Below are 24,929 nucleotides of genomic sequence, written 5' to 3' on the forward strand. Positions count from 1 at the left end.
TTCTCTAGTATATGCTGGATCCACAAAAGGTAGAGATAAGAACTGGAAGGAGTATGGGCTACATGATGTGAGTCAGCAGGTAGTATGTTTCTTGCAGGTGTGGGGCCCCTGCTTCAGCAGTTGTCACCACACAAAATGGTTGAGCCACGTTCTGCTTTCCCTTCTTCAATAAAAATGTCTGTATATATAAACATATGTATGCATATGTACCTTAAAGATCATTCGCAAAAGAATTAGGAGTAGTCAGATCTGACATGTCATATTCAGCACACCTGCACAAATCATTATTAAAGAATCAAAATACAGGATGGATCACATTTTTTTTAATTTTTCTACTATAACATCAACTTAAATATGAGCCATTTGTTTACATCTTTAGTTTTTAAAAGTGAACACCTATTGTTCACAAAGTCATCAATCTGACATTTCTGCTAAGATGTTTTTTTAAAATTTATTTTGATTTTAACAGAGGATATCTAGAACTAGAGGTACAGCAAACTAAACAAAAATACAAGCATCATCTTTGAGCTTAACTCACTGTAAGCATATCTTTAGGGTCTGAGAGATACATTTTTAAGGCTTTTATTACTAGTTAAATAAAAATAATTTATGCCAGAATGTTTATAGAACTATTTTCTACTTTCACATTCTCTAGTTATTGATTGTGTAATTTTAAGGATTAACACATTTAATATCATCTCTAAAAAATCTCAGCTAAAGATCACTGTCATTCTCATATATTTTCTTGTATAACACTCAGTTCACTGGAAAATTTATTAAGTAATTTTGTTTTAATTGTTATTTTTTTGCTCACCACTGATTTGTTTAACCCAAATCTGATTAATCACTGTAGGAACACTAAAATAAAGTCAGTAGGAAAGTAAATTAACTACTGAAGAGTTTTTAAATGTATAGGTGAGGGCTGCGAAAATAGTAATAATGGTTATGCAAAGAGACTTTCATGCCTGGGCCACCAAAGATTCCATGTTCAATCCCCAGCACTACAATAACAGAGCTGAGAAAGTGATCTGGTTTTAAAAATAATAATAGGTGAATATAAAAAAATAACTAATATCTTGGGGACCAGGCAGTGGTGCACCCAGTTAAGTGCACATACTACCATACTCAAGCTCTAGGTTTCAGCCCCTGCTTCCCACCTACAGGAGGGATGCTTCACAATTGATGAAAAAGGTCTGTGTCATTCTATCTCCCCCTCCCCTCTCCATTTATCTCTGTCCTGTGAAATAAAAAGGAGAAGAAAGAAAGAAATGAAAGAAGGAAGGGAAGGAATGCAGGAAGGAAGGGAGAGAAGGAAGGAAGAAAAGGAACACTGGCCACTGGGAGCCTTGGATTTGTAGTGCTGGCATTGAAATCCTAGCAATAACCCTGGTGGCAATAAAGGATGGTGGGGAGAGAAGACTAATATCTTGATGATAATAGTCTTGAAACGTGTGAGAGAAGTGGTAGATATTTATAGTACCTTTAGATTAGTTCAAAAAGCAAGATAAAAACAGGGATTAGGGTGGGTAGGGTAGATAGCATAATGATTATTCAAAGAGACTCTCGAGCCTAAGGCTTCAAAAATCCCACGCTCAATATCCCACACCACCATAAACCAGAGCTGCGTAGTGCTCTGGTCACAAAAACAAACACGCAAAACAGGGATTATAATTTTAGAAACCACCAGAAGACCATGTGGAGATAGCTATAGGACAGAAGTTGAACTGTGCTGAGTATAAAATAGAGTATCTAGAAGGTAAGTTAAATACTCCATTTTCTTACCAAATTAAACACTGAAAGTTAACAGAACCAAAAAATGCTGCCATTTAGGAGTTTTAGCACTGACACAACACTGTATATCAGTTTATGAATAAAAGGTGTCTGACTTGCCTTTCTGAAATGCTTCCTCCAGTGCCTGGGATTGGTGTGTCTATAGTTAAATGGGGTTTCAGTTGGCTACATTTAGAATGTGCCTGCTCAAAACATGCAAATATCCTGTATCTTACTTTTTCCTCATGTTCCTACAGAACTGAGCATATCTTAGGTCACCAATAAATATCAATCCAAACAATAATTTTAAAACATGTTATCAGTCCATTGGGCAATTTACATAGCATAGTTCAATTCAGTCTTTCCATCAAGTTGGCTTCATCTCACATTTGCTTTTCAAAAGGACAACTGGACAACATGAACTTCTACAAGTGAAAATCAAATAATAAAAAGCAAAAGGAAACGAAATTCCAGAATCCATTTATGGGATGTCAGTCTTAAGGTTTAAATAAAAGAATGCACATAAGCTTTCGAGACAAATCATCCTGGATGTGTGGGTATAGCACAATAATGCCTGGGATGAGTGAGAACATTCAGGTATTTTCTAGAGCAATATCTATACATTATATGTCACATTTGGTTCCTAGAGATTTTAATCAAGTATTAGTATATTTTTGCCAGTATGAGATACAAAAAGATGAGAATAGTAGATGTGCCTTAAAGATATGAAAATATAATATATTAAACAAAACCATTATAAATTACATAGATTTTCAGTATAAAATTGTTTTCTTCCATTCAGAATAAATATCATCCAATATTACAGATCTTTTGAGTGAATTAAATATGCACATAATCTAAACCATTTTCAGAACCTCAAGAAAAAACCTACAAGAGGTACATATGACTAGATGATTCAGAAACTGTTTTGATTCTGAGAATGACTACTTAAGACCCAAGGAATGAGGCATGAGCTTTAATGTGAAACTTTAAAAAACGTATAATGCATTTAACATGAGCACATGCTCACACATACAGACTTATTTCTACAAATTTCTATGAAGCAGAACAGTTTATCTTTGAAAAGTTGGCTCAAGTCATGAGGGTTTTCTATATTTTATATTCTAGTACAAGATCCTTTCTTGTGTAGTAAAGAAGCCGTAGGGTAGAAAGAATGTCGATTTCTATAAGGAGAACTTTATCATTATGTAATGTTATATAATTATAATTTTATAATTCAATCTATTATAATTCACCTTCCCTCTAAAGTTGGTTATTATATCAGTTTTGTGATCCCTTCAAGGAGGGTGCATTTTAAAAATCAATAAAACCCCTCCTGTAGTCTAAAAGAACCTAGAACCAAACTGGAAACATTCTTTGGTCACATATTTCTGTTTCTGCTTCAGAAAATATTTGCCCATCTTTAACTGTTAATCTCTAGTCAAAGTCTACAGGGAATAGATGACCCCTCCTATTATCTCCATGTGGAAATCTATACATGTTTGAGTGGAATGAAAATAGAAAAGGAAAAAATCCACATAATTTCACAAAAATGAATTTAAGTCTGTGTTGTTGCTTCAGGCATATAAATCTATCATAAACATTTGTTGACATCAGTGACCAGTGGGACATGTTTACATTCTAAGTGTTAGAGATAATTTTTCTGCAGCTCAAGTATGTAAAAATCTTGGTCCAGAGGTCCAGACAGCAATAATGCTATTGTACACTTACCAGTCTGTAGTTAAGTATAGTGTACACATACTTTTTAAATGCACTGGAAAACCTAAAGTTTCTGTGATCAGCTTTATTTACCATTAAATTCTTTTTGTTGTAGTGATCTGGGACCAGTGATATCTTTGAGGTATGTCTATACAAGCGATATCTGACCAAACACCATGTCATGTCAGACTGCCTTCCATAAATGTCTAAGACAGAAGGACAGCTGGGATTCATTAAGCATTTTTTTAGAAGTGAACCTTAGAAAACTTCACAGATTCTAATGTGTGCTGCCTCAAATCAGGTGTTTGGGTTACTTAAGGGGGCATATGGTCCCTTCAAGTCCTTTTTGGGCAGTAGTATTATACTACCCTACAGAAATTCAACAAGCAACTCTTGCCTTTGGGATCAGTAACATTTCCATATAAAGAATCAGTCTGTTTGGGAGGTGATGATATTTAAATGTAAATTGCAGTTTCCATGGGTAGTATGGGTTACTTTATACTACATAATTTACCATCTCTTTCCATATTTCAGTTGAGCTCATCAAAAGGCTCCCAGAATTGGGCAAGTAAACATATTTATTTGACTATTAAAGTGCTATCCTCAGGCAAAATTTTTCTCAGTTTCACAACAGCAGCTTCATTGGAACCAACAATGTAATGTATGAAAATAGGCCTGGGACATGAAAAAATATTAAGTCTAGTAGCTACTTTTGAATATTACAAATGACTTATGGATGTCAGCCTTGGTATTGGTGACTGATACCAAAGCTTCTGAGGTAAATGTTCTAGGAGAAAATAAGGACAAAGTAGCAAAGAGAATTTAAAAACAGAAAGCAATTAGGATTAATTTTGCAACAACCACTCCATTATAAAGGGACAATGAAAAGTAATAAAAATTGAGAACAAAGTGCAACCCATGTATATGCATTTGCTACTGAAGCAGACCTATGATTTTCAAAAGGAAAAGCAATGCAGTGTGCAAGGTTCATGAACTCAGAATATCTTATAGTAGTGTACTTTTTGCCAAAAAGGCTATCATTAATTAAAGATATTTGGCAGAAACTAGCCTTAAGAATTTGTATCACATGGATGGAACACCTTCTGTATAATCTTATCCATTCTGCACCCTGATGTTTCTTGCACTTCTTTTTCTATGGGGGAAATTTCTAGCCATGGAAACTGCATGCAGATGTTTCCCTCTTTAGAAATGGCATCACTCCTACCTAAGGGATGAGAGTCTCCTGGTAAGGCTTAGTGGCAAGTGCAGACTACATCTGTACTATGAGGAGCAGCCCCTGATTTTCTTGATATGCATAGCTTTTTCAGAGATGCTATTAGACATGGCTTTCATAAATAATGCAGGTGTTTTTGTCTTGTGCCACTGCTGGTTCTGGAGTTTCCAGGTAGGCTGGCGGTAGGACTCTATCTGATACCTCCACGGGAGTGGGCTCTTCTGAAGTCAGCTCTGTGGAGGTCATGTCAGTGGAAGGCTCTGCAGTTTCTGCGGAGTGTTCAGCTGAGGGCTCAGTCTCCTCTTCATCTTTGACTTCAAGGTGTGCAGCTTCCTGATCATCTGCATGATCCTTTTTAGACTGTGGGTGAATGGATACCTTGATGGCAATCTGCTGAGGCTGTTCATGCAGTGATGAGGTGTCTGAATCCGCAGTAGAAGAGTCACTTCGTTTTAGAGAGTTGGGGATGGTGTACACCTCATCTCTGTCTGAAGCCTCCTGGCCTTCGGGTGTGTGGCGTACAAAATTTTGGCCCTGCTCTTCCAGCCCCACCACTTCCATGATTTCCTCCATGATGGTTCTACAGTTCATGATGAGTGGAGGCAGCGGCACGCTACGTGCCAGCTCTTCAATGTAGCGGGCAAACTCCATGGTTTTGAACTGGGTCACTTTGGCAAGCTCAAGAGTTTTGGCTGAGGTGATAATGGGGATCCGCTTGGCAATCTCGAATGCCTTCTGCAGCTTCTCGGCGCCTTCTGTCCTAAAGAACTCATTGATGGCTTTCTCAGTCTTCTTCAGGTGGCTGCTCATCATGCACAGGCGGGTGATGTTGAGGATCATAACAATGGTGAAGGCCACAAGGCAGACCACCATATAGTAGACACCCATGTCTCCCGAAGTGAAGATGACCCGCAGGGTGACTGTGTTGTTTACAACGCCATAATCATTGGTAGCCACACACGTGTATTTACCTCGATCTGAAAAAGACACCTTGGTGATGTTCAGGAGGCCGCTGTTGTACATCTGCCATTTTCCTGTCAGGAGGGAGAGGAGAGAATTCAACTGAGGTCACACAGTTTCCATAGATGTGAGTGTAATCTCACTAATTATCAACACAGACCACCACTCTGTCCTGCTTACCAGGGAAGAGAACATACCTTAAATATGTGTTGGACAGTGGCATGAACTAACTCACTGAATCTTCATGGATCTGTAAGGTGGAGAATTAAACTAGTCCCACTTTACAGCATGTGTATGTAAACTGAGGCAAATATTAAACTACCTTCCAGAGATCACCAATCTAAAAATAGTAGAAACAGGTCACCTTAAGTTCAAGAGACTCTCAATTGCAAAGCCATTCTATATATTCCACATCCTGGTAAAGGGGAAAAAAAAAAGGGAGAAAGAGAGAAAGGAAGAAAGAAGATAAAACCAACCTGGAAAATACCAGTCTGCTCTTACAAAAGAGTTTCTTAATTGTAGTTTCTGATTTTTTTAATCTTCCAATTAACATAACCATTGAATCTATATTACTAGGGGATATGCTTCTCAGAATACAAGGTATTTCAGGATCAAAATAAAGTCTGTAAAATTGACTGGTGTGTTGCACCAAAGTAAAAGACTCTGGGGTGGGTGGGGGTGAAGGGTTCAGGTCCTGGAACAGGATGGCAGAAAACCTAGTGGGAGTTGTATTGTTATGTGGGAAACTGGGAAATGTTATGCATGTACAAACTATTGTACTTACTGTTGACTATAAAACATTAATCCCTAAATAAAAAATTAAAAAAAATTAAAAATTAAAAAAATTAAAAAAAAATAAAATAAAACATTAATCCCCAATAAAGAAATTTTAAAAGGCTGTCAACTGAACTGTAACTGTTTCGCTGGATTTCTCATATTGAAATTATAATTATCCTTGTATGATTAATTAAAACATATCATATTAATGAGACTATAATGAATCATATTTACTAAAGTTACAAGATAACAGTGTGGAGATTCAGAGACTGAGTATGAATTGATATAAATTAGTTTTCAACCCACCAAGTTGAAAATAAGCTTCACGGGAATAAGAATACATGCTAACATTTATAATTCTCCCCCTTTTTTTGGCCTGAAAAGGATCTAGTTTTGTCCTGGAAATAAGTTTCTGAATTAATTCTTCATTTTATACTTATGTGCAGGTCAGAACCATGGAAAACATACAAGACTACTTAATGGCTTTAGGTTCAAGCCTTTCTGAAATTCTCCTACCTAAGATTATCCTCTGGAGAATGGATGGTCCAGCTCAGTACTCTTAAGAATCTGAACAGCCAGCAAATAATTCTCCATATAAGCACTGTAGTTCCTTAAGCCTATTAGAGGAATGTTTCCTGAGGGGTGGGGCAATGTAACATGTAGTTTCTTTTCAAGTATCAATTATTGCACTTTACATTTTCATGTTTCTTCTTATTCTGGTAATAACTTTTAACTCTAATTAAAATTCTAAAATTTCTCCAGAACAACTAAGCAACATAAAAAAAATGGAGCACAGAATTGACCAGGTCCTCAGTGGCCTGTACAATGAAGTAAGAGAGGACTTTCTCTGCTCAAAGGAATGTTTTTAAGAAATCAACAAAATACCTTCTGAGGTGGCAGCCCTCCTGCTTACTGCTGTGTCAGATCTGGAGCCCCTCACAGACGCTGTCGTACTACTTGGCCTTCTGAAAGAACATCTGTGAAGAGAGTTCTTTTGGTGTCCCTGAATAACCTTTTTCTAACAATTCAGCCAGTGTGTTTCTACCAAGAACTGAAAACACTGGTTTGAAAAATTTAGTGAATGTTCAGTTTCTTGTGAATGTGCATGAACAAACCTAGCACAGATCTGTGAAATTCTCTCTCATTTAGATGGGGCAGGGGCAAACCTCTCCTTTCATTTCCCAAACATAAATTGTGATATTTCAGCTACAGATTTTTTGAATATATACAATGATTTGAGGTAAGGGAAATAATTAATTTTCTTTAAATATCCATGTCTCTCATAAAAGTATACTAAATAGTCAAAGAGAAACTATAGCAGAATAAAAGCCATATATATATTATACTTCTGTAATTCAGAAAATTATAGACTTGATTTGTAGTTTCTCTTATTTCTTTTGTTGGAAAATATAATGGGAAGTAGACAGGTGAGAAAGTGAGGGTATTTATCTGGGGAATGAGTAGGATAAATCTGTTCACTCCTTTAAATCTCACTGCCAGTCCTTTGTAAAGGAAGTATCTGTACACACAAGAACAGAATAGTCTGAAACTAGTTGTATTTCTGCTATAGAGAAAAGTGGAAAAGAAAACCAAATGAAAGGAGACCATGTGGTGGTGTACCTGGTACACCACACATGTTACCAAGTGTGAGGACCCAGGCTTAATTTCCCAGTCCCTACCTGCAGGGGGGAAGCTTCATGAAGAGTGGAGCAGTGTGGAGTTATCTCCTCTGTCTCTCCCTCTCTATGTCATCGTATGTATGTACGTATATAAATTAAGAAAAAAGATGGCCTATTGGAGTAGTGGAGTTGGCACTCAGGTACTGGGCTCATTATTGTAAGGGAAAATCTGTTTTTAAAAATATTTATTTATTTATTTATTCTCCTTTGTTGCCCTTATTGTTTTATTGTTGGATAGGACAGAGAGAAATGGAGAGAGGAGAGGAAGACGGGAAGAGAAAGACACCTGCAGACCTGCTTCACCGTTTGTGAAGCGACTCCCTTGCAGCTGGGGAGGCGGGGGCTCAAGATCCTTATGTCGGTCCTTGCGCTTTGCTCCACGTGCGCTTAACCTGCTGCTACCGCCCGACTCACCATAAGGGAAAATCTTAATGGGTCAGTTCCTCCCAAATAAAAAGGAGGGGAATGAAGGGACTGAAAAGGCATCAACAAAACAGAGACACCTTACTGAGAAGGAGAAGATATTTATAAGATATATATTAGATAAAGGACTAAGTACCAAAATGTATAAAGAACTCAATAAAGTCAGCAGTTAAAAAAAAAATCCCACTAAAGTTGGGAGAGGACCTAGACAGAGTTTTCACCAAAGGAGAGATCCAGTGGGCCAACAGACATATGAAAGAATATTCAAAATCATTTATGATCAGAGAAATGAATATAAAGATAACAATGAGACACCGCCTTAAACCCATGAGAATGTTATATATTAGATAAAATAGTAACAACAAGTGTTGGCATGGATGTGAGAAAAAAGGTATCTTCCTACACTGCTGGTGGGTATATAAATTTGCCCACCCCCTTTGGAAAATAGTCTGGAGATTTCTGAGAACACTAGAAATGGACCTAACCTTGACAGGGGAATTTTTCTCCTGGGGATTTATCCACAGAAAAAAGCAAGGAAAGACACCTAGTGAAAGATATTTCTGTATACCTATGTTTGTAGCAGCATGATTTGTAACAGCCCAAACTTGGAAGCAACCAGATGCCCAACAGCAGATGTGTGGCTAAGAAAGTTATGGCATATATACACAGCAGAAAACTGCACAGCTATTAAAAGTGGTGGAGCCATTTCCTTTGTCTCATCTTGAGTGATTCCCGTAAGAATCATGTTAGGTGAAGTAAGTCAAAGATCTCACTTATATGTGGAAATTGAGAAATAAGGATAGAAATCCAAAGTACAAGATGAGAAACTCAAACCTGAGTGTGTTCTATTGCAATAAAGCAAAGAACTCTGGGAAAGGAGAGAGTGGGAGAGGATGTCGAGAGTGTTGGGATCTTGATGCACAATGATGGAAAATGACCCAAGTTGGGGATGAGAGCGTTTTACAAATATCCATCAAAGGGAGATGAGGAATTGCACTCATATGTCAACAATTGTACTATAAACCATTATCCCTCCAATAAAATGATTTTGGGAAAATTTGCTTTAATCAGCAAACTGATGTGTGTTTTGTCTATATCCCCAATAACTGGTAGAGATAAAAACTGTTTATAATTCTGTTTGAATTTTCCAGCTCATGCCATTTGTCCAATTTTCCAAAGAGGAGAATTCAGTCTGTCAAAATGAGGTTATTTTCATGAAACTGCTTTGAATAAAAATGTTCAGGTGGTAAGAGGTCAGATCAGTGCTTATGCAAATATGAAATACAACATTCATCTGAATGAAACTCCTAAAAGATGAACAAAATACAGGCATGTGTTTATGTCAATACATGTGACACTTGTTTTCCAAGCTGTGAAGAGAAAGGATCCATGCTTTTTAACAAAATGTGATTGAAAACAAATTTAGCACTGCTTTATGACTTCTGCAGATGACAGCTCCTTGAGGCCACTACAAAGAATTAGGTTTTAAACACTGAAGTTGCAGCTATTCTTGTGCCCTCACCAATTCTCCCAAGAAACCTCTCCAGAGAGTATGAGGGCAGCTCTAGAAAACTACTTCCTACATCTTGCGGAACCACACTGGCTGAAAAACATGTTTAACTCAGCTTTCAACTAAGGAAGGTGGAGTGGCTGGACAGTTCTATTTAGAGATAGTAATTCTATAACTTAAAGGTCTCTTTATGTAGTCATCACCCAGGTTTCTCTTCTCCAGGCTGAATTTTTTAGATATATAGCGACACACAGAATGAGGGAAAGCCACAGAACAGAGTTCAATCTTGGGTTATAGGCATAGGGAAGCATACGCACTATCCAGATGAGTGATTTTGCTGACCCTGTTTAAAGGTCAAAATATATGCAAAGAAGTTACTGGTTTCTCTCTCTCTTTCTAATTTGATCAGGTAATCTTAATTTTTTTAAAAAAATGCCACACATGTAATTCCATGCAGGCAGCCTTTCTGGCCTTTCTTGAGAATAGCTATAGGTGGTTTTCAAAAAGCAAAGGAACCTTGACTGGATCTGTCTGATAGCTTCTATTTTGGCAATCTCAGCTATCAGCCTTACCTGAGATGGGTCTGGAAAAGGTTTCTCATGACTAACACCAAGGTGTTCTGGGCTCACATCCCAAATGGAGCATTACTAAGCGAAGAAACTCTATAAATGGTAGTCAGACTGGGCTGGCAAAATAGCTCACTCTATAGGTTGAGCCACCACCTGGTACTGTACTGCATCTTTAGTTTTTAGCCAATAGAACAGTTATTACAACCAAAAATGTCTCCAGACTTTGCTAATTTTTTTCTCTCTCCCTCTCCCCCATCTCTCCCTCTCTCTCCATCTGTCTCTCTCTCTCTCTCTCTGTGTGTGTGTGTGTGTGTGTGTGTGTGTGTGTGTAGGAGGAGGAGGAGAAGATGGTCCCAACTGAGAATCAGTGGGCTAGGAAAATGTGAAATTCACCCTGTTCATAATATACTGTTACTTCAGAGGCAGAGATATTAATTATCAAGGGATACTTTGTATATAAAAGTGATGTGCTGGGAAAGGGGAATCTTTGATGGAGGAGAGACTCCAAGTGTGTTATATTAACAGCCACAGCATTACTCTGAAATTATAAATCATGTGTATATATATATACACACACACACACACACACACACACACACACACACACACACACACACTAATGTTTGGGGTTAGTTAAGACAGGAAGAAATAACCTAGGAAATGATTTCCTTTTTTCACAAGACAAAGTATATTGTGAAATAAGGATATGCATATTTGGAATCTATGGTAATTATGATATGGCTTACCAGTAACTATAACAGTTGTTACTCTTTGACTTGATATATCCCTAGAAATATATTAGGTATAGAACACACTATAGTTTGTTTAAGACTTTAAAAAATTTTATTTATTTATAAAATGGAAACACTGACAAGAACATAGGATAAAAGGGGTACAATTCCCACCACCAGAGCTCCGTATCCCATCCCCTCCCCTGATAGCTTGTTCAAGACTTTTAACCCCAACTGGCCATGAAAAGGGATAATATTATAAATGAAAAAATTGTGACTTAGAAGTTAAGAAACTTGCTCAATTAGGAAGACTATTGGGCTGGTAAAATAGTATGCTGCTTTGAGTGCCTCTAACACATTAGAGGAAGCTGCAGTGTTATGGTTTCTTTATCTCTCTCTTTCTTTCCTCTCTGTCTCTATCTACAAAAGTCAGCTTAAACTGATGTCATTTCAGAGATGAAAAAGAAAAAAAAAAGGAAGGAGTGAGAGAGGGGATACTGCTATGAGATCTTTTTAAGTTTCCAGTATTCATAATTTATATTAATTTTGTATAATGGCCTTTAATGAATTGATTTTTCAAATTTCAATTACATAGTATAGAAAAATTCAGGAGAATAATTTTGAAAGTTAGCACATGTCATCTTAGATGCCAAGGATAATGCTATGGGAACTCACCTCCTCTATATAATTAGTAGGTAGGTGATATATTACACTTCTGGACACTTGAGTAACAAAGCTTGCTCTTCCTAGCAGGAACAGTTAAAAGGCATTTCATTGTCTATTAAAAACTTAAAGTGGAGGGATAAAAACAATATTGTAATACAAAATAAATGAGGAATTTATACTAATAAACTCCCCAAAGCTAGAGTAGTAGCTGTGACAAATGTGAACATTATACAACTAGATTTAGTTTACACTGTGCATATTTACTCTTAAATATCATTCATAGTTGTGTTTGGTGACAGAAGGCTACAAAGAGTATAGAAAAGAAGTCACAGAGAAGTCAAAAATCTATCTCTAAGGAAGAATTTCAAAGTTAATTGCTAACAAATCAGCCACATTTCAGGGCCTATACTAACTGACTTCCATGAAATGTCTATCATTATATAAAGGGGTGAAAGATTTAAAGTAAAAATGAGAAGCCACAGGGGGGAAAAATACGTTGCTGAATGAGGAAATAGTTCAACTGGCAGAGCACTGGATTTCTACATTTGAGACTCCCAGCGCGATCCCTGACATTTCCTATACCAGAATGGTGCTCTAGCTCATCTCTTGCTTGCTCTCCTTTCTTCCTCACGTGAAACTGTCTCTTTCATATGTAGTAAATGAGATAGATCTTTCTCAAAATGCCCTGGATAATTAGTACTTTAAATAGCTGACTTTTTCATAATATTTACTGGCAGCTCATTATTTCTACTTACCTACAACCACAGGAAAAAAAATGGGAAATAGTTCCTTTTTATTTATTTATTTATTTTTTTGTGGTCACTCATACTACTTCAGTTCCGAGTTATTTCTGTCATCAAGTTGATGGACCACCTCTAAACATGTCCTTTGGTGAACTACCAGAAAAAAAAAGTCTTCCTCTAGAAATAGATTACACAGTAGCCTCTCCTGATCCTGTGGAATTGAAGCGACAAGTACCAGGAAAGCAAAGTAAAACAGCTGCTGCTTCTGCCAATGACAGGAAATAGCCCAATTCTTTCTAGGACCTGCAGTGCTGGTGTTAATAATAGCCATCTCACTTTTTTTTTTTTTTTAAGCATAAACAAATCAGAGTGTTCCCTTCTAGGCTAACCATAAAAGATATGGTAGTGTGCTTCCTGAACAACTCATCAGATGATCCTGAATATCTTTGTGTGTATGGATGCATGGCACACACAGGTTTTAACTTAGGCCCAACATAGTCTTACTGTATGGTCAGACTGTTTATGGTTAGAATACCTCATCCATCCAGAATCTGCTCTCTTTATTGATTTAGTCTGGGCCAAATGCTTGTCTTCATTTTTCACTTAGTAAGACCTAAAGGACAACTAGATGCTGGTCAAGCATAGTTTAATATCCACTGGATACACTCTGCTTCTGTACTATCCCTTCCATTCTCATCGGTTTATACAAAGATTAATAATACCTAACTATCAGGGGTCAAGCGGTAGCGCAGCGGGTTAAACACACGTGGAGCAAAGCACAAGGACCGGCATAAGGATCCCAGTTCGAGCCCCAGGCTCCCCACCTGCAGGGGAGTTGCTTCATAGGCGGTGAAACAGGTCTGCAGGTGTCTATCTTTCTCTTCCCCTCTCTGGCTTCCCCTCCTCTCTCCATTTCTCTCTGTCCTATCCAACAACGAACGACATCAACAACAACAATTATAACCACAACAAGGCTACAACAACAAAGGCAACAAAAGGGGGAAAAATGGCCTCCAGGAGCGGTGGATTCATGGTGCAGGCACTAAGCCCCAGCAATAACCCTGGAGGCAAAAAAATAAATAATAATACCTATCATGTTTCTTGTCAGGATTATAAATAATATATGCAATTTGGTACATGGAATTAATAAATGGTCCTCGTTATTAATGAAATTTCCATTAATTTTGTGAGTTTTGTTTTAATAAAGTTGTGTTATGGTTCCAGTAATGTTCTAGGATACTAGTATCATTTTTCATACTATATTCAATCACCTCTTTGTGGCGTTATAAACAAAACACTGTTCTATTTAAACTTCTAGCTTATTAGCCTGAAGAATGAAACCTAAGTATATTTACAATATGGACATTTACCCCTTTGAAAATGAAGAGTTAAAATCTATAGGACCACTAACATCTTTTGGACACACTAGAATTCTAGTATTTTATGAGGGGTTTCTTGTTTTAGTTTTTCCTGTTGGCTTGCTTAGCTATTACAGTTTTGCACATTATCCATTACTATTTCTGCTCTGAAGTTACTATTCTTATACACTGTGATTACAGAAGCTAAGCTGGAACATCAAGTACTGGTACCATGAGTTCTTTTTAAAAATCTACAGTGCATCATCCTAACGAGATTTTTAAAAAACTGATTTATTAACAAGGATGCTTGCTATAATCATAAGGAGAACTGAGTTCTGATGGAGTAGTTTTCATTGCCAGAGACTTTTGACTGGCTACTACCACTTTGGGGGTTACTGACATGCACTACCAAATACCATCCCCAAAGCAAAAGAGAACTGAGCCCTATCTAGCTTCCCTCAGGTTCAAAGTCCCATTGTACAGATGACTTGCCAAGAGTCAAAAGTTACAACAACCTTTTCAAGTATGATATCACATGGTCTCTTTGAAGCAATAAGTTACTACCTCAGGATAGCACTCAAAATATTGCAACTGAAATTCAGGCTCCAGTACTTACTATGCTGTGTTCATGGTTTTCCTCCTCTTTAAGTGCCACAGCCCCAACTCTTCAGTATATAGGGATAGCCTTTGCTTCAGGGTTCATATAAAGGCAGATTAAGGACTGAAGTCTTTGTTCCCCTCAATTTGGTCACCTTGATATTTCTTGTAGTGGCTCTGCCTGGCAGAAAGATCTGATGAAGCATGGGGACCTGAGTGTCTATGTTATCATGGTTTCTGTCTCCCTTCACAAGTGTGATGTCACTTCCTTCTGCCTTGAAGTCTTAGAGAAAGAAGTTCCAAGAATGGAATGTAACTATAGGCTACAAATGATTGTCTCTCCAATGTTAATACTGACAGTTCTAGTCACAGTCACTTAATTAACAGCAGACCCTTGAGAAAATCTGAGTAGAGGGACATAAAGTACACTGTTCTAAAGTCTCTTCAAATTTAAAAATTCTGTGGTTCCATGATTTTACTCAGTAAAGGAGAAAGAGTTCGATCACATAGGTTAACTATACAAAAATACATATGCTATATGACATGTGCTATTTCAGTAAAATGAGAAGCTTTGTTACACTGCTCATCTGAAGGCAATGTAAGCGACAGCAGCACAGTGAGACTCCAAATCCCAGACAGATAAGAGTTCTGGCAGCCTTAACTATTATAGACACAGCTATGAATTAGAAGCATGTAATTGCAAGAAAACTCCATTCACTTTGCTCCTAGGAAGATATAAGACTCCTTCTTCTTCTTCTTCCTCTTCCTCTTCCTCTTCCCCTTCTCCTTCCTTCTCCTTCTCCTCCTCCTCCTCCTCCTAATTCTCCTCCTCCTTCTCCTTATTCTCCTCTCCTCCTCCTTCTTTTTTTTAATAGGGTATTTAAGATAAAATGAGAGACAAAAGATGAAAAATGTTCTCTTTGTAGCACAGACCCTTCTGGGGACTGTTCATTGGTTAAAGGACTTGTTCAATATGAAGGACAATATGGATGGAAGGGGGCAGAAGGGAATAAGCTGCTATATCAGAAAAATATTCTTTAGATGCCCCCATATTTCACCAAACAGTGAATGCTGAGCAAAACCCATTAACTCTTTCATGTTGGTCAGCTCAAGCTTAGGTTTAAAGAAGATTGCTTCTCTTATCTAAAATATGAAAGACTTCCAAGGTCACACAATCAATCCTCTCTGACTGGACTCCTTCATTAAGTAAGCTTTGTGCTTAGGGAGGTGATTTACATTCCCCTACTGCCACATGTTACTTCTTGTTTTTGTGTCCTGTCTCTGCCTCAGGCTTAGATGCTGCAAACAGTCTAGAAACTCCAGCCAGGCCTCTGAGAGCATAAAATGATCTTTAGCTGGTAGCTGAGAAATTGCATAGAGAGTTCTTTTAAGAAGTCTGGTCTTTAAATCCAGAGTCAATGAATTAAACTGACATTTAACAATAAACAACCACTATGCTGTTCATTTGAGCCAGTTACAGGAAACAAAACAAAACTCCCTCATAAATGGAACACGTTTAGTGAAAACCCAATTTACATTTATCCCTGATACATTTTATATGCATCACATTATAACATTACAAGAGTCTTTTAAAGAACTTTAATGTTTGCCCTTTGGTCTTTGGAGTCAAAGAGTTTGGAATAAATGAATCAATTACTGCTCTGAATTTTTAAGGATCTATATTTCTCTCTCGATTTAGAAAAACAAGATAAAATACTCTCTTTAAATGACATGATTAAGTCATTCTTAAAGACTTATTCATATTTTAATTCATGAGTTGAATGAGCACAACTAGCATTAAGGGAACTGGCTCCAAAGACCAGGGTTATAGCCTATAACATTTGACACAATTTTAAAGCCTACCTCTGTTCTCCTTCTCATCCTCTTCTTTCAGCAGCTTGCCAATGGAATTGTACCACTTGAATTGTGGTTCTGGGATGCCATAAACACTACAATTAATCAAGGCACTGTTCCCTTCCTTGACTATGATATGGTCAGTTTTGGCAATGATTATGGGCTTGGAGCCCAGGCCCATGTCAGTGCCATTTAAAGTGCTGTTATTTACACTCTTAGCAGTTGCTAGAGAGGATATTAGTATTAAAAAGGGCACAGAAGGTAGAAAGCACACAGGCAGATGGCTCTTCAACTGATCCATCTTCTTCGCTTGCTCTGTAAGGCAACAGAGATGGCTTGCCAATGGAATCTTCTACAGGACAACACACTGTTCAAAGCAGGCCATGGTACAAACCCATTCTGGATCCATAGAGCTGTTTAAGAACCTGTTAAAAAATATATATACATATACATAAATAATAGTAACACTCATACTTTAAAAATGTTAGAAACCCAACTAACATAGAAACCAACATAATTTTTAAACAGCATACAAAATTCAGAAGAGGTTCCAGATGTGAATGCTATTTTTCACAGAAATAATTTATAAAATGTCTTTATGAGTTATCAAACTATAAATTATGAAATGTTACAATCTTAATTTTGTGACTGAAAGCATAGCTTATTAATGGGAACAGATACATATCTTATGTTACATCTGTCTTATTACTTCGAGGGAATTATAAAATGGACTCAGACACTTTCCATATAGCATTACATAGGGTCTTTTCCATCCCTTCACCAGTCTTGATGATAGTTTATCTGTTTTTTCATCTTCCATTCTATTTCAGTGGTCATAGTGTGGGCTCTTCCAGTGTTTGTATTCTCGTAACTCCCCATTGCGACTTCCATATACTCCTTTCCCCTTCATGTAACTGCTCTCTTGCTCTTTTGGATTTGATACTATGCTTCTTCTCATTGTATTGGGATGTCAGAAAAGTCATGATGCATTTTTTTGCATAGAAAAACATAAAAAAAATGTCATGACTTTTCTGACAATCCAATAGCTGCTATATACTGACTTAGATGCTATATACTGACTTTGGTCACTTATTGAATTCTCTGGTCAGTCTTCATCTGCTTCCCACAGGCCGGGCACCTCAATGTATACAGGGAAACATCATGAGCAGCTATATGCTATAGTCAGAGATATGACCTTCTGCTACATTTCTAGATTCCATTTCTTCTACTAGCTATACCACCTCACTCTGGCCCTTACATCTCTCCAAATTCTAAGTTCTAAAAATCCAGGTAATCCCAAAGTTCTAAATAACCATCTTTAATTTCACCTTACCATTCTACTCTTAAGTCTACCAATGGAATTTCTTTTTAAAGTTTCTTTTTTTTATGTATTACATTTTTTTTTTATAATTACCAGGGTTAATGCTGGGCCTCAGTGCCAGCACTATGAGTCCACTCCCAATAGCCATTTTTCTCCTTGTTTTTTCCCCTATCTATTTTATTGATAGGACAGAGAAATTGAGAGGGGAAGGGGAGATAGAGCGGGAGACAGACCCCTACAGACCTGCCTCATTACTAGTGAAGTGTCCCCGTGCAGGTGGGGAGCAGGGGCTTGAGCACAGGTCCTTAACATACGATAACGTACTCTTAAATGGGCATGCCACTGCCCAGCCTCCTCAATGGATTTGCTAATTCTTCTATATTACTTAGCCTCTATCTCTATCCCTACCTTCACTTGTATGCTTCACTTCTCTTGGTTAAGACCCAATCATATAGACCACAATCAAAACATTTCATCTCCTGTCCCTCTGCCACAGTAACTTTGCAGAATATAATCAAGATGATGCCAATCACTTGTCACCTTGGTTCCTAACCCAGAAAGCTAGAGTTCTGAAGCAAACTATAAGTTCATGTTATTACTGCCAGAATAAGAGTACTTTCCAGATCTAGCCAGGTCTTCAGTAATATCAGGTAATCCATGCATCACTGCTGCATGGCTCATTATGCTCTTCCCACAATGGTTATATACACACCCTCAACTTTTTAATCAAGCACTTTTGCCGGGATAGCCTGAGGGTACTTCTTCCCGAGCTAGTGCTCTCTGGGTTGGAGAGAACTCAACTGGAGCTGATCTAGGCTGCTGTGTGGGAGAGGGATCAGGAACTCGTGCTGCACCAACTTCCGCAGGAGATACACTCTGGAACTCTCGGAGCCGGAAAGCAATTTCCAAGTGTCTTTAATCAGAAGAGCAGCTGTTTTTATACTCTCCAAGTAGGGTGGAAACAGGATGTGATATAGAGAGGGTGGAGAGAAAAGTGACTGGTGAAAATCAAAGTGTGACAAGGAGGGGGCGGAACAGGCTAGAATCCTATAACTGAACCACCAATGCCCTGGAGTGCTTTATGTAAAAGTGATTTATGTAAATAGACCAAACCTTTGGATCAGTAAATCCCTATATAGGCATATGGATAAGAAGAAGCCAGGGGGAGGTGGCAACTACCCAACACACTTTGTCCAGTGAGAGTTTAGGCTTTCTCAAAAGACACTTGTTCCCTATGAGAGCATATAGGTATGGATTCCCTCTACCTACTTTACCACCTTTTTGGGATACATCCTAAATCTTATCTATAATTCCTCATTCGCCATTTCCTCCTCAATCTACTACCACCTGTACTTTTACCTGATTTATTTATTTATTTATTTATTTATTTATTTGGCTTCCAAGGTTATTGCTGGGGTCTGGTGCCTGTACTTATAAATCCACTACTCCTGGAGGCTATTTTCCCATTGTTGTTGTTATTATTGTTGTTGTTAGATAGGACAGAGAGAAACTGAGAGAGGAGAGGAAGACAGACGACAGACGGGGAAAGAAAGATAGACAACTGCAGACTTGCTTCACTGCTTGTGAAGTGACCCCCCTTTTGCAGGTGGAGAGCCGGGGGCTTGAACTGAGATGCTTGTACCACTCCTTGCTCTTCACACTATGTGTGCTTAACCCAGTGTGCTACCCCATCTGGCCTTCTTTTACCTGCTTCTTATTGAAATGAATCTAACCAAGGTCATCGGTCATTGGGACTTAGCAAGTTGTAATTTCTGTCTTAGAAAATCTCAGTTGCCCATGGTCACTTTTAACTGCTCTTTCTAAAAAATCTTTTTCAATGACTTCCTTGTTCTCTGTTCCTCTGATCTGATGTTATTATTCTTATGTCTCTTTATCTTCTTACTCCCTAAAGTTAGTCAACCACCATAATCTTATCAAGGAACCTTTTCTATTTGCCTGCAGATCTTCCTGTAAGCACCAAACATTCCCAGATCTTTTTATTTTTTAAAATTTTTTGTCATTTTTATTTGTTTTTATTATCTTTATGAACTAGACAGCCAGAAATCAAGAGGGAAAGGAGAGTTAGAGAGAAAGAGAGACAGACACCTGCAACACTGCTTCACCACTTGCAAAGCTTTCCCCCTACAGGTGGAGACCAGGGGCTTGAACCTGGGTCCTTGTGCATTGTAACATGTGCGCTCAACCAGGTGTGCCACCACCCATGCCCCTTCTCCCCGGATCTTTTATATTACCTACAGACTAAAAACTTTCAAGCCTGTATCTTCAGTCCCGATTCTTTTTCTGAGTTCCAGACAGCAAGTATCAACTGTACTGAATGTCCTTACCAGGTAGGATATTCTACAGTTATTCCTCATTAATACTCCCCCAAATAAACTGATCTTATCTGTCAACATGTGCCATTTCTTTGGGTCTTTTATAAAATAAAACTAAAACAAATAAAACTAAATAAAATAAAACTAAAGTGGTACCCAAAATGATCAGTTGGTTTCTGATGATATGTTTCTTCAGTGGGAAAGTAAAGAATTTTCTCAATGCTGAAATTTTCACCTACCCCATTCCCTCCATCCTCCCTACCCTCACACACTTCAGTTCCACTGTCTTAGGGAAGCTCACACATCACTCCACCAGCAGTAATCATGTGGCTCAGGGAGATAGCACAGGACACCAGGGTATGAAAGACACCCTGCTATGACCCAGTTACTGTTATTCTTTAGTTGGTTAGACTTGTGGTTTCCTTGGAAGAGGAAAGCACCAAAGCTCATCACTTCAATACAGAATGGTCAAGTTTTAGATGGACTGAACCAGGACTTTGGAACTAACCATCTTTCTCAGCTGTGTGTTTCTGGTCAATACTTACAAGTATAGGACTATAAAGATGCCTCAGCAAGTACAGATAAAGCATTTATATATTGCTCAGATTGATAAGTATTATTAACTCACATATAAAACACCCTTTGGTGAAATTATGTTTCTCAAGTGTACTCATATATTTATCTATTTATTAAATAGAGAGAGAAACTGATGTGGAATGGGAAGATAGAGAGGGAGAAAGAGAGATACCTGCAGCAATGCTTCACTGCTTGAGAAGCTTCTCCCCCCCCCAACAGGTGGGGACTAGGGTCTTGAATCCGGGTCCTTATGCATTGTAGCATGTGTGCTTTACCAAGTGTACCACTGCCCAGCCCCTATCTCAAGGGCTTTCTTAATGTAAGTTATAGCATTTAAAAAACAGCTTGGGCTGGGATATAGCTCAGTAGGTAGAGTGCATGCCTTATTACAGGTAGTCCCTGGATTCAATTCCCAGCACTTCTCACATAGGGGCTCCATCTGGGGTATCAAAGTGAGCTCTATGTATTTTAGAGAGGTCTTAAGGTGTCTCAGCCTGGCTGTAGGAGTCTTTCTCTCTTAAGATCAGAATGAAAAAAATCAGTCCTAGGAAGCCACTCAGCAAAATCAGGCATGAAGTTCTCATGCATGAGGCTTTCAGTTCATTCTGCATAATAAAAAAATAAAAAAGGGTCCAGGCAGTGATGCTCCTGCTTGAGTGCACATTATTACCATGAGAAAAGATCCTGGTTCAAGCCTCCAGCCCCCACTTGCAGAGAGGAAGCTTCATGAGTGGTGAAGCAAGTGCTGCAGGTATCTTTTCTCCCTCTCGACCACCCCTTTCCCTCTCAACTTCACTCTGTCCTGTCAAATAAAAAAACTAGTTAAAAAATAATAAAAGGATGCCTTGTGTGCCTCTTTACAAAAATAAATCTTATTTTTGGTTTTAGTACATTACTGAGTGTTGTTGTATCACCAAAAGTGATCCCAGCACTGAGCCTGCCCTGTTCTGTAGACACTGTGGAAGCAACCTCAGGGTGGTAGCTGATGTCTCTCCCTCATGCCTCCGCAGGAGATAACAAGAGGCATCAGCCCAGGGGAACAGAGACAGATCAAAGTAGAACACAGATTAATCTCTAAAAACCTATGTAATAAAATATACTGAAACTTTCTTTTTCACTATTAGGGAAAATAGAACAAACATAAGATCAAAGTGGGTTGTTAAACACCTAACTCAAGAGCTGTTTTCAATGGTTAGCCATATTGCTATTTACTTTCAAATACAGAGAGGTACTGCTGTTGCACTATATTTTTATGATGTCAGGAGGTGCTCTGGACTAGAAATGTAGCAACTGTTCTGAAACTTCTCTTAAGAGACACAAGATTCATAGGCAGAGATTTTCATTTTAATATGGGAGTCAGACTGAGCAAGCAGATTATTCTGTCCCTCCTTCCTTACTTTCATTCTTTACCATTTTTTTTAAAAGCTACTAGATTGTAAGATAAAAGGAGTATAGTTCCACACCATACAAGTTACCAAAGTTCTGTGCAACCCACTCCTTTTATCTTATAATCATGTAAACCACTATTAAATCATGAGTAAAATATTAAAAAAATAAAATGCTACTAACATGCAGATAAGAGTAAATTAAGGGACAGGGGAGATAGCATAATGTTTATGCAAACAGACTCTCATACCTGAGGCTCCAATGTCCTAGGTTCAATCCCCTGTACCCACCATAAGCCAGAGTTGATCAGTGCTCTGGTTAAATAAAAAAAAAGGAATTTAAGGGTGTTTGTATCAAAGTACACTCACTTTGAAATGCTCTTTGAACATTTCTTTTTAAAAACAAGGCATTGAATTTTTTAACACTAATGAATAATAGTATTTAAAAAAGAATTCACCCTGTCCTTTGCATTCAGAGTGTTCAGAAGAGTATTTATTATATACTGGGCACTTTGCCAAGGGGTGGGAAGTAGCAGGTTGGGAGTGCTACAAAACTCACTAAGCCGTAACCCATACACATTTACAGAGGGAGACAGAGATAGAGATCATTTCAAAGTGTTCTACAGGTGCTAGGAGTTCAGGGATGGGTAGATTCAAGGAGCTCCAGAAGGCCTGGGTGACACCTGGGACAGATGTTTGTTAACTGTTTACTCAACATCCCATTCCCAGCTTCCACACTCTCCATACCCTTCCCACATGTTTCACAGTCATCAACAATCCATCTAGTCTAATAGCTTATACTCAACCTCTGACACTCCCCTTCATACAGTTGTCTTAATAACAAGGAAAGCGGGAGTCGGGCTGTAGCGTAGCGGGTTAAGCGCAGGTGGTGCAAAGCATAAGGACCGGCATAAGGATCCCGGTTCGAACCCCGGCTCCCCACCTGCAGGGGAGTCGCTTCAAAGGCGGTGAAGCAGGTCTGCAGGTGTCTATCTTTCTCTCCTCCTCTCTCCATTTCTCTCTGTCCTATCCAACAACGACAACAACAATAATAACTACAACAATAAAACAACAAGGGCAACAAAAGGGTATAAATAAATAAAATAAAATATTAAAAAAAATAAATTAAATAAATAAATAAAAAAGAAAAAAATAACAAGGAGAGCTCCTTGTAGGCAGGAACTCTGGCATGTACTGGGTTATCAGAAAAGTCGTGACACATTTTTTTTTTTTTTTTTGCATAGAGAAACAGAAAAATACATCATGACTTTCAGACAAGCCAATATTTCCATAGAATTCCTTAAAGCCGGGCAGCCACAGTGATGCTTACATACTAGCTGTAGGAAGCCACACTTGTGCAGACTCAAAGGAGATTGCTTAAGAGTAAACTCATAAAAAATTACCAGAAAAAAATGGGCATCATGTCATTTTGGACATTGGGGGAATAGTCTACACTTGACTTTGGATTGCCAGGCCTTACAAACAACATTATGGAAAGATTAGTTAACAACACTATAATGCTGAGAAAGAAATTTTCACTGCTAAAGAATAAAATACAAGTAGTATAGTCCAGAAACTTAAAATGCTGTCCTTCAGAATACAAGAACAAAGACCACTGATTCCAAATCAGGATTTAGGAAAGATACAATGGGCACATTGTTAGCTTCGTGTATTTGTTCATGGCCTTTGGGGGTGGGGGGCACTTTTCATAGAATGCTTTATTTTCCATAGATAAAACAAAAGAGAAAATATTTGGCAAATAGCAAATGCCCTTTCCTCAATTTGTCTCCCTCCATACCGCTGCATTTTATTTAGATAACATTTAATAGACTACTTTTATAGAGTCTTAGTATGTGTTTCTCCACTCATAATGAAATAAGACTACTGAACATGTATTTGAAAAGAAAGTTTGAAAGAAAAGGCTCTCTCGGGAGTCGGACTGTAGCGCAGCGGGTTAAGCGCAGGTGGCGCAAAGCACAAGGACCGGCATAAGGATCCCGGTTCGAACCCCGGCTCCCCACCTGCAGGGGAGTCGCTTCACAGGCGGTGAAGCAGGTCTGCAGGTGTCTATCTTTCTCTCCTCCTCTCTGTCTTCCCCATCTCTCTCCATTTCTCTCTGTCCTATCCAACAACGACAACAACAATAATAACTACAACAATAAAACAACAAGGGCAACAAAAGGGAATAAATAAATAAAATAAATATTAAAAAAATATAAAAAAGGCTCTCTCTTTGAACTAAATGAATATGCATTATTGTTTTCTCTTGGTACAGTGTTCATGCTAGCTCATAAACTATAATGAATCAATTGCACGGTTACATATCCTGTTTAGTCCCAACATCTAAGAGTTCCCACCACTTTCATTTGTGTATAGAATATGCCACCGGGGCAATGACTACTTCTTTGTCTAAGACAATTCTTGACACATTTTTGCTCATAAGGCAATAGGAAAGAAACCCCACCTTCATGAGAAATGGAGACGTACCAAAATATTCCTCATTATACCCTAAGTTCTAACTTTGGGTAGTTAACTGAGGACATTTCATTCCGGACATATGAATTTGCAACTTCTTTTCCCATATATAATTACTAATGAAAATGTCCACACTAATATAAATAGTAAGATTAAAATGTTTCATTTTGTAATTTTTTGTGGGCCACTGGGGCTTTGTGTCTACATGATACCATCACTCCTGGTGTACTCTTCCCCCTCCCCAGTTGG

General features: G+C 38.1%; 2 protein-coding genes across 6 annotated transcripts in view; one reads left to right on the forward strand and one right to left on the reverse strand.

Moving 5' to 3' along the window:
• The window catches only part of PALLD (palladin, cytoskeletal associated protein), an 811,300-nt gene that overhangs the window by 476,422 nt on the left and 309,949 nt on the right, over positions 1-24,929 (forward strand). The window lies entirely within an intron of this gene.
• Positions 304-17,012, reverse strand: MFAP3L (microfibril associated protein 3 like). Of its 2 annotated transcripts, none has more exons than XM_007527227.3 (2): positions 16,600-17,012; positions 304-5,757 (listed from the first exon to the last, which is right to left on the reverse strand). In XM_007527227.3, exons 1-2 carry the CDS (start codon positions 16,889-16,891, stop codon positions 4,826-4,828), a joined length of 1,224 nt encoding a protein of 407 aa, XP_007527289.1. In that variant the 5' UTR covers positions 16,892-17,012; the 3' UTR covers positions 304-4,825. The 2 variants fall into 2 exon arrangements, with proteins under 2 accessions (XP_007527289.1, XP_060040201.1); XM_060184218.1 differs by lacking the exon at positions 16,600-17,012 and adding an exon at positions 14,756-15,499.

The sequence above is a fragment of the Erinaceus europaeus genome, chromosome 2 (genome assembly GCF_950295315.1).
Source record: "Erinaceus europaeus chromosome 2, mEriEur2.1, whole genome shotgun sequence".
In the NCBI taxonomy this organism is placed as follows: Eukaryota; Metazoa; Chordata; class Mammalia; order Eulipotyphla; family Erinaceidae; genus Erinaceus; species Erinaceus europaeus.

Coding starts and splice junctions, on each gene's coding strand:
- MFAP3L (XM_007527227.3), bottom strand. CDS start 16,891: ATGGATCAGTTGAAGAGCCATCTGCCTGTGTGCTTTCTACCTTCTGTG. Junction 5,758..16,599: donor GGATGAGAAGGAGAACAGAG/GTAGGCTTTAAA, acceptor CCCTCCTGACAG/GAAAATGGCAGATGTACAAC.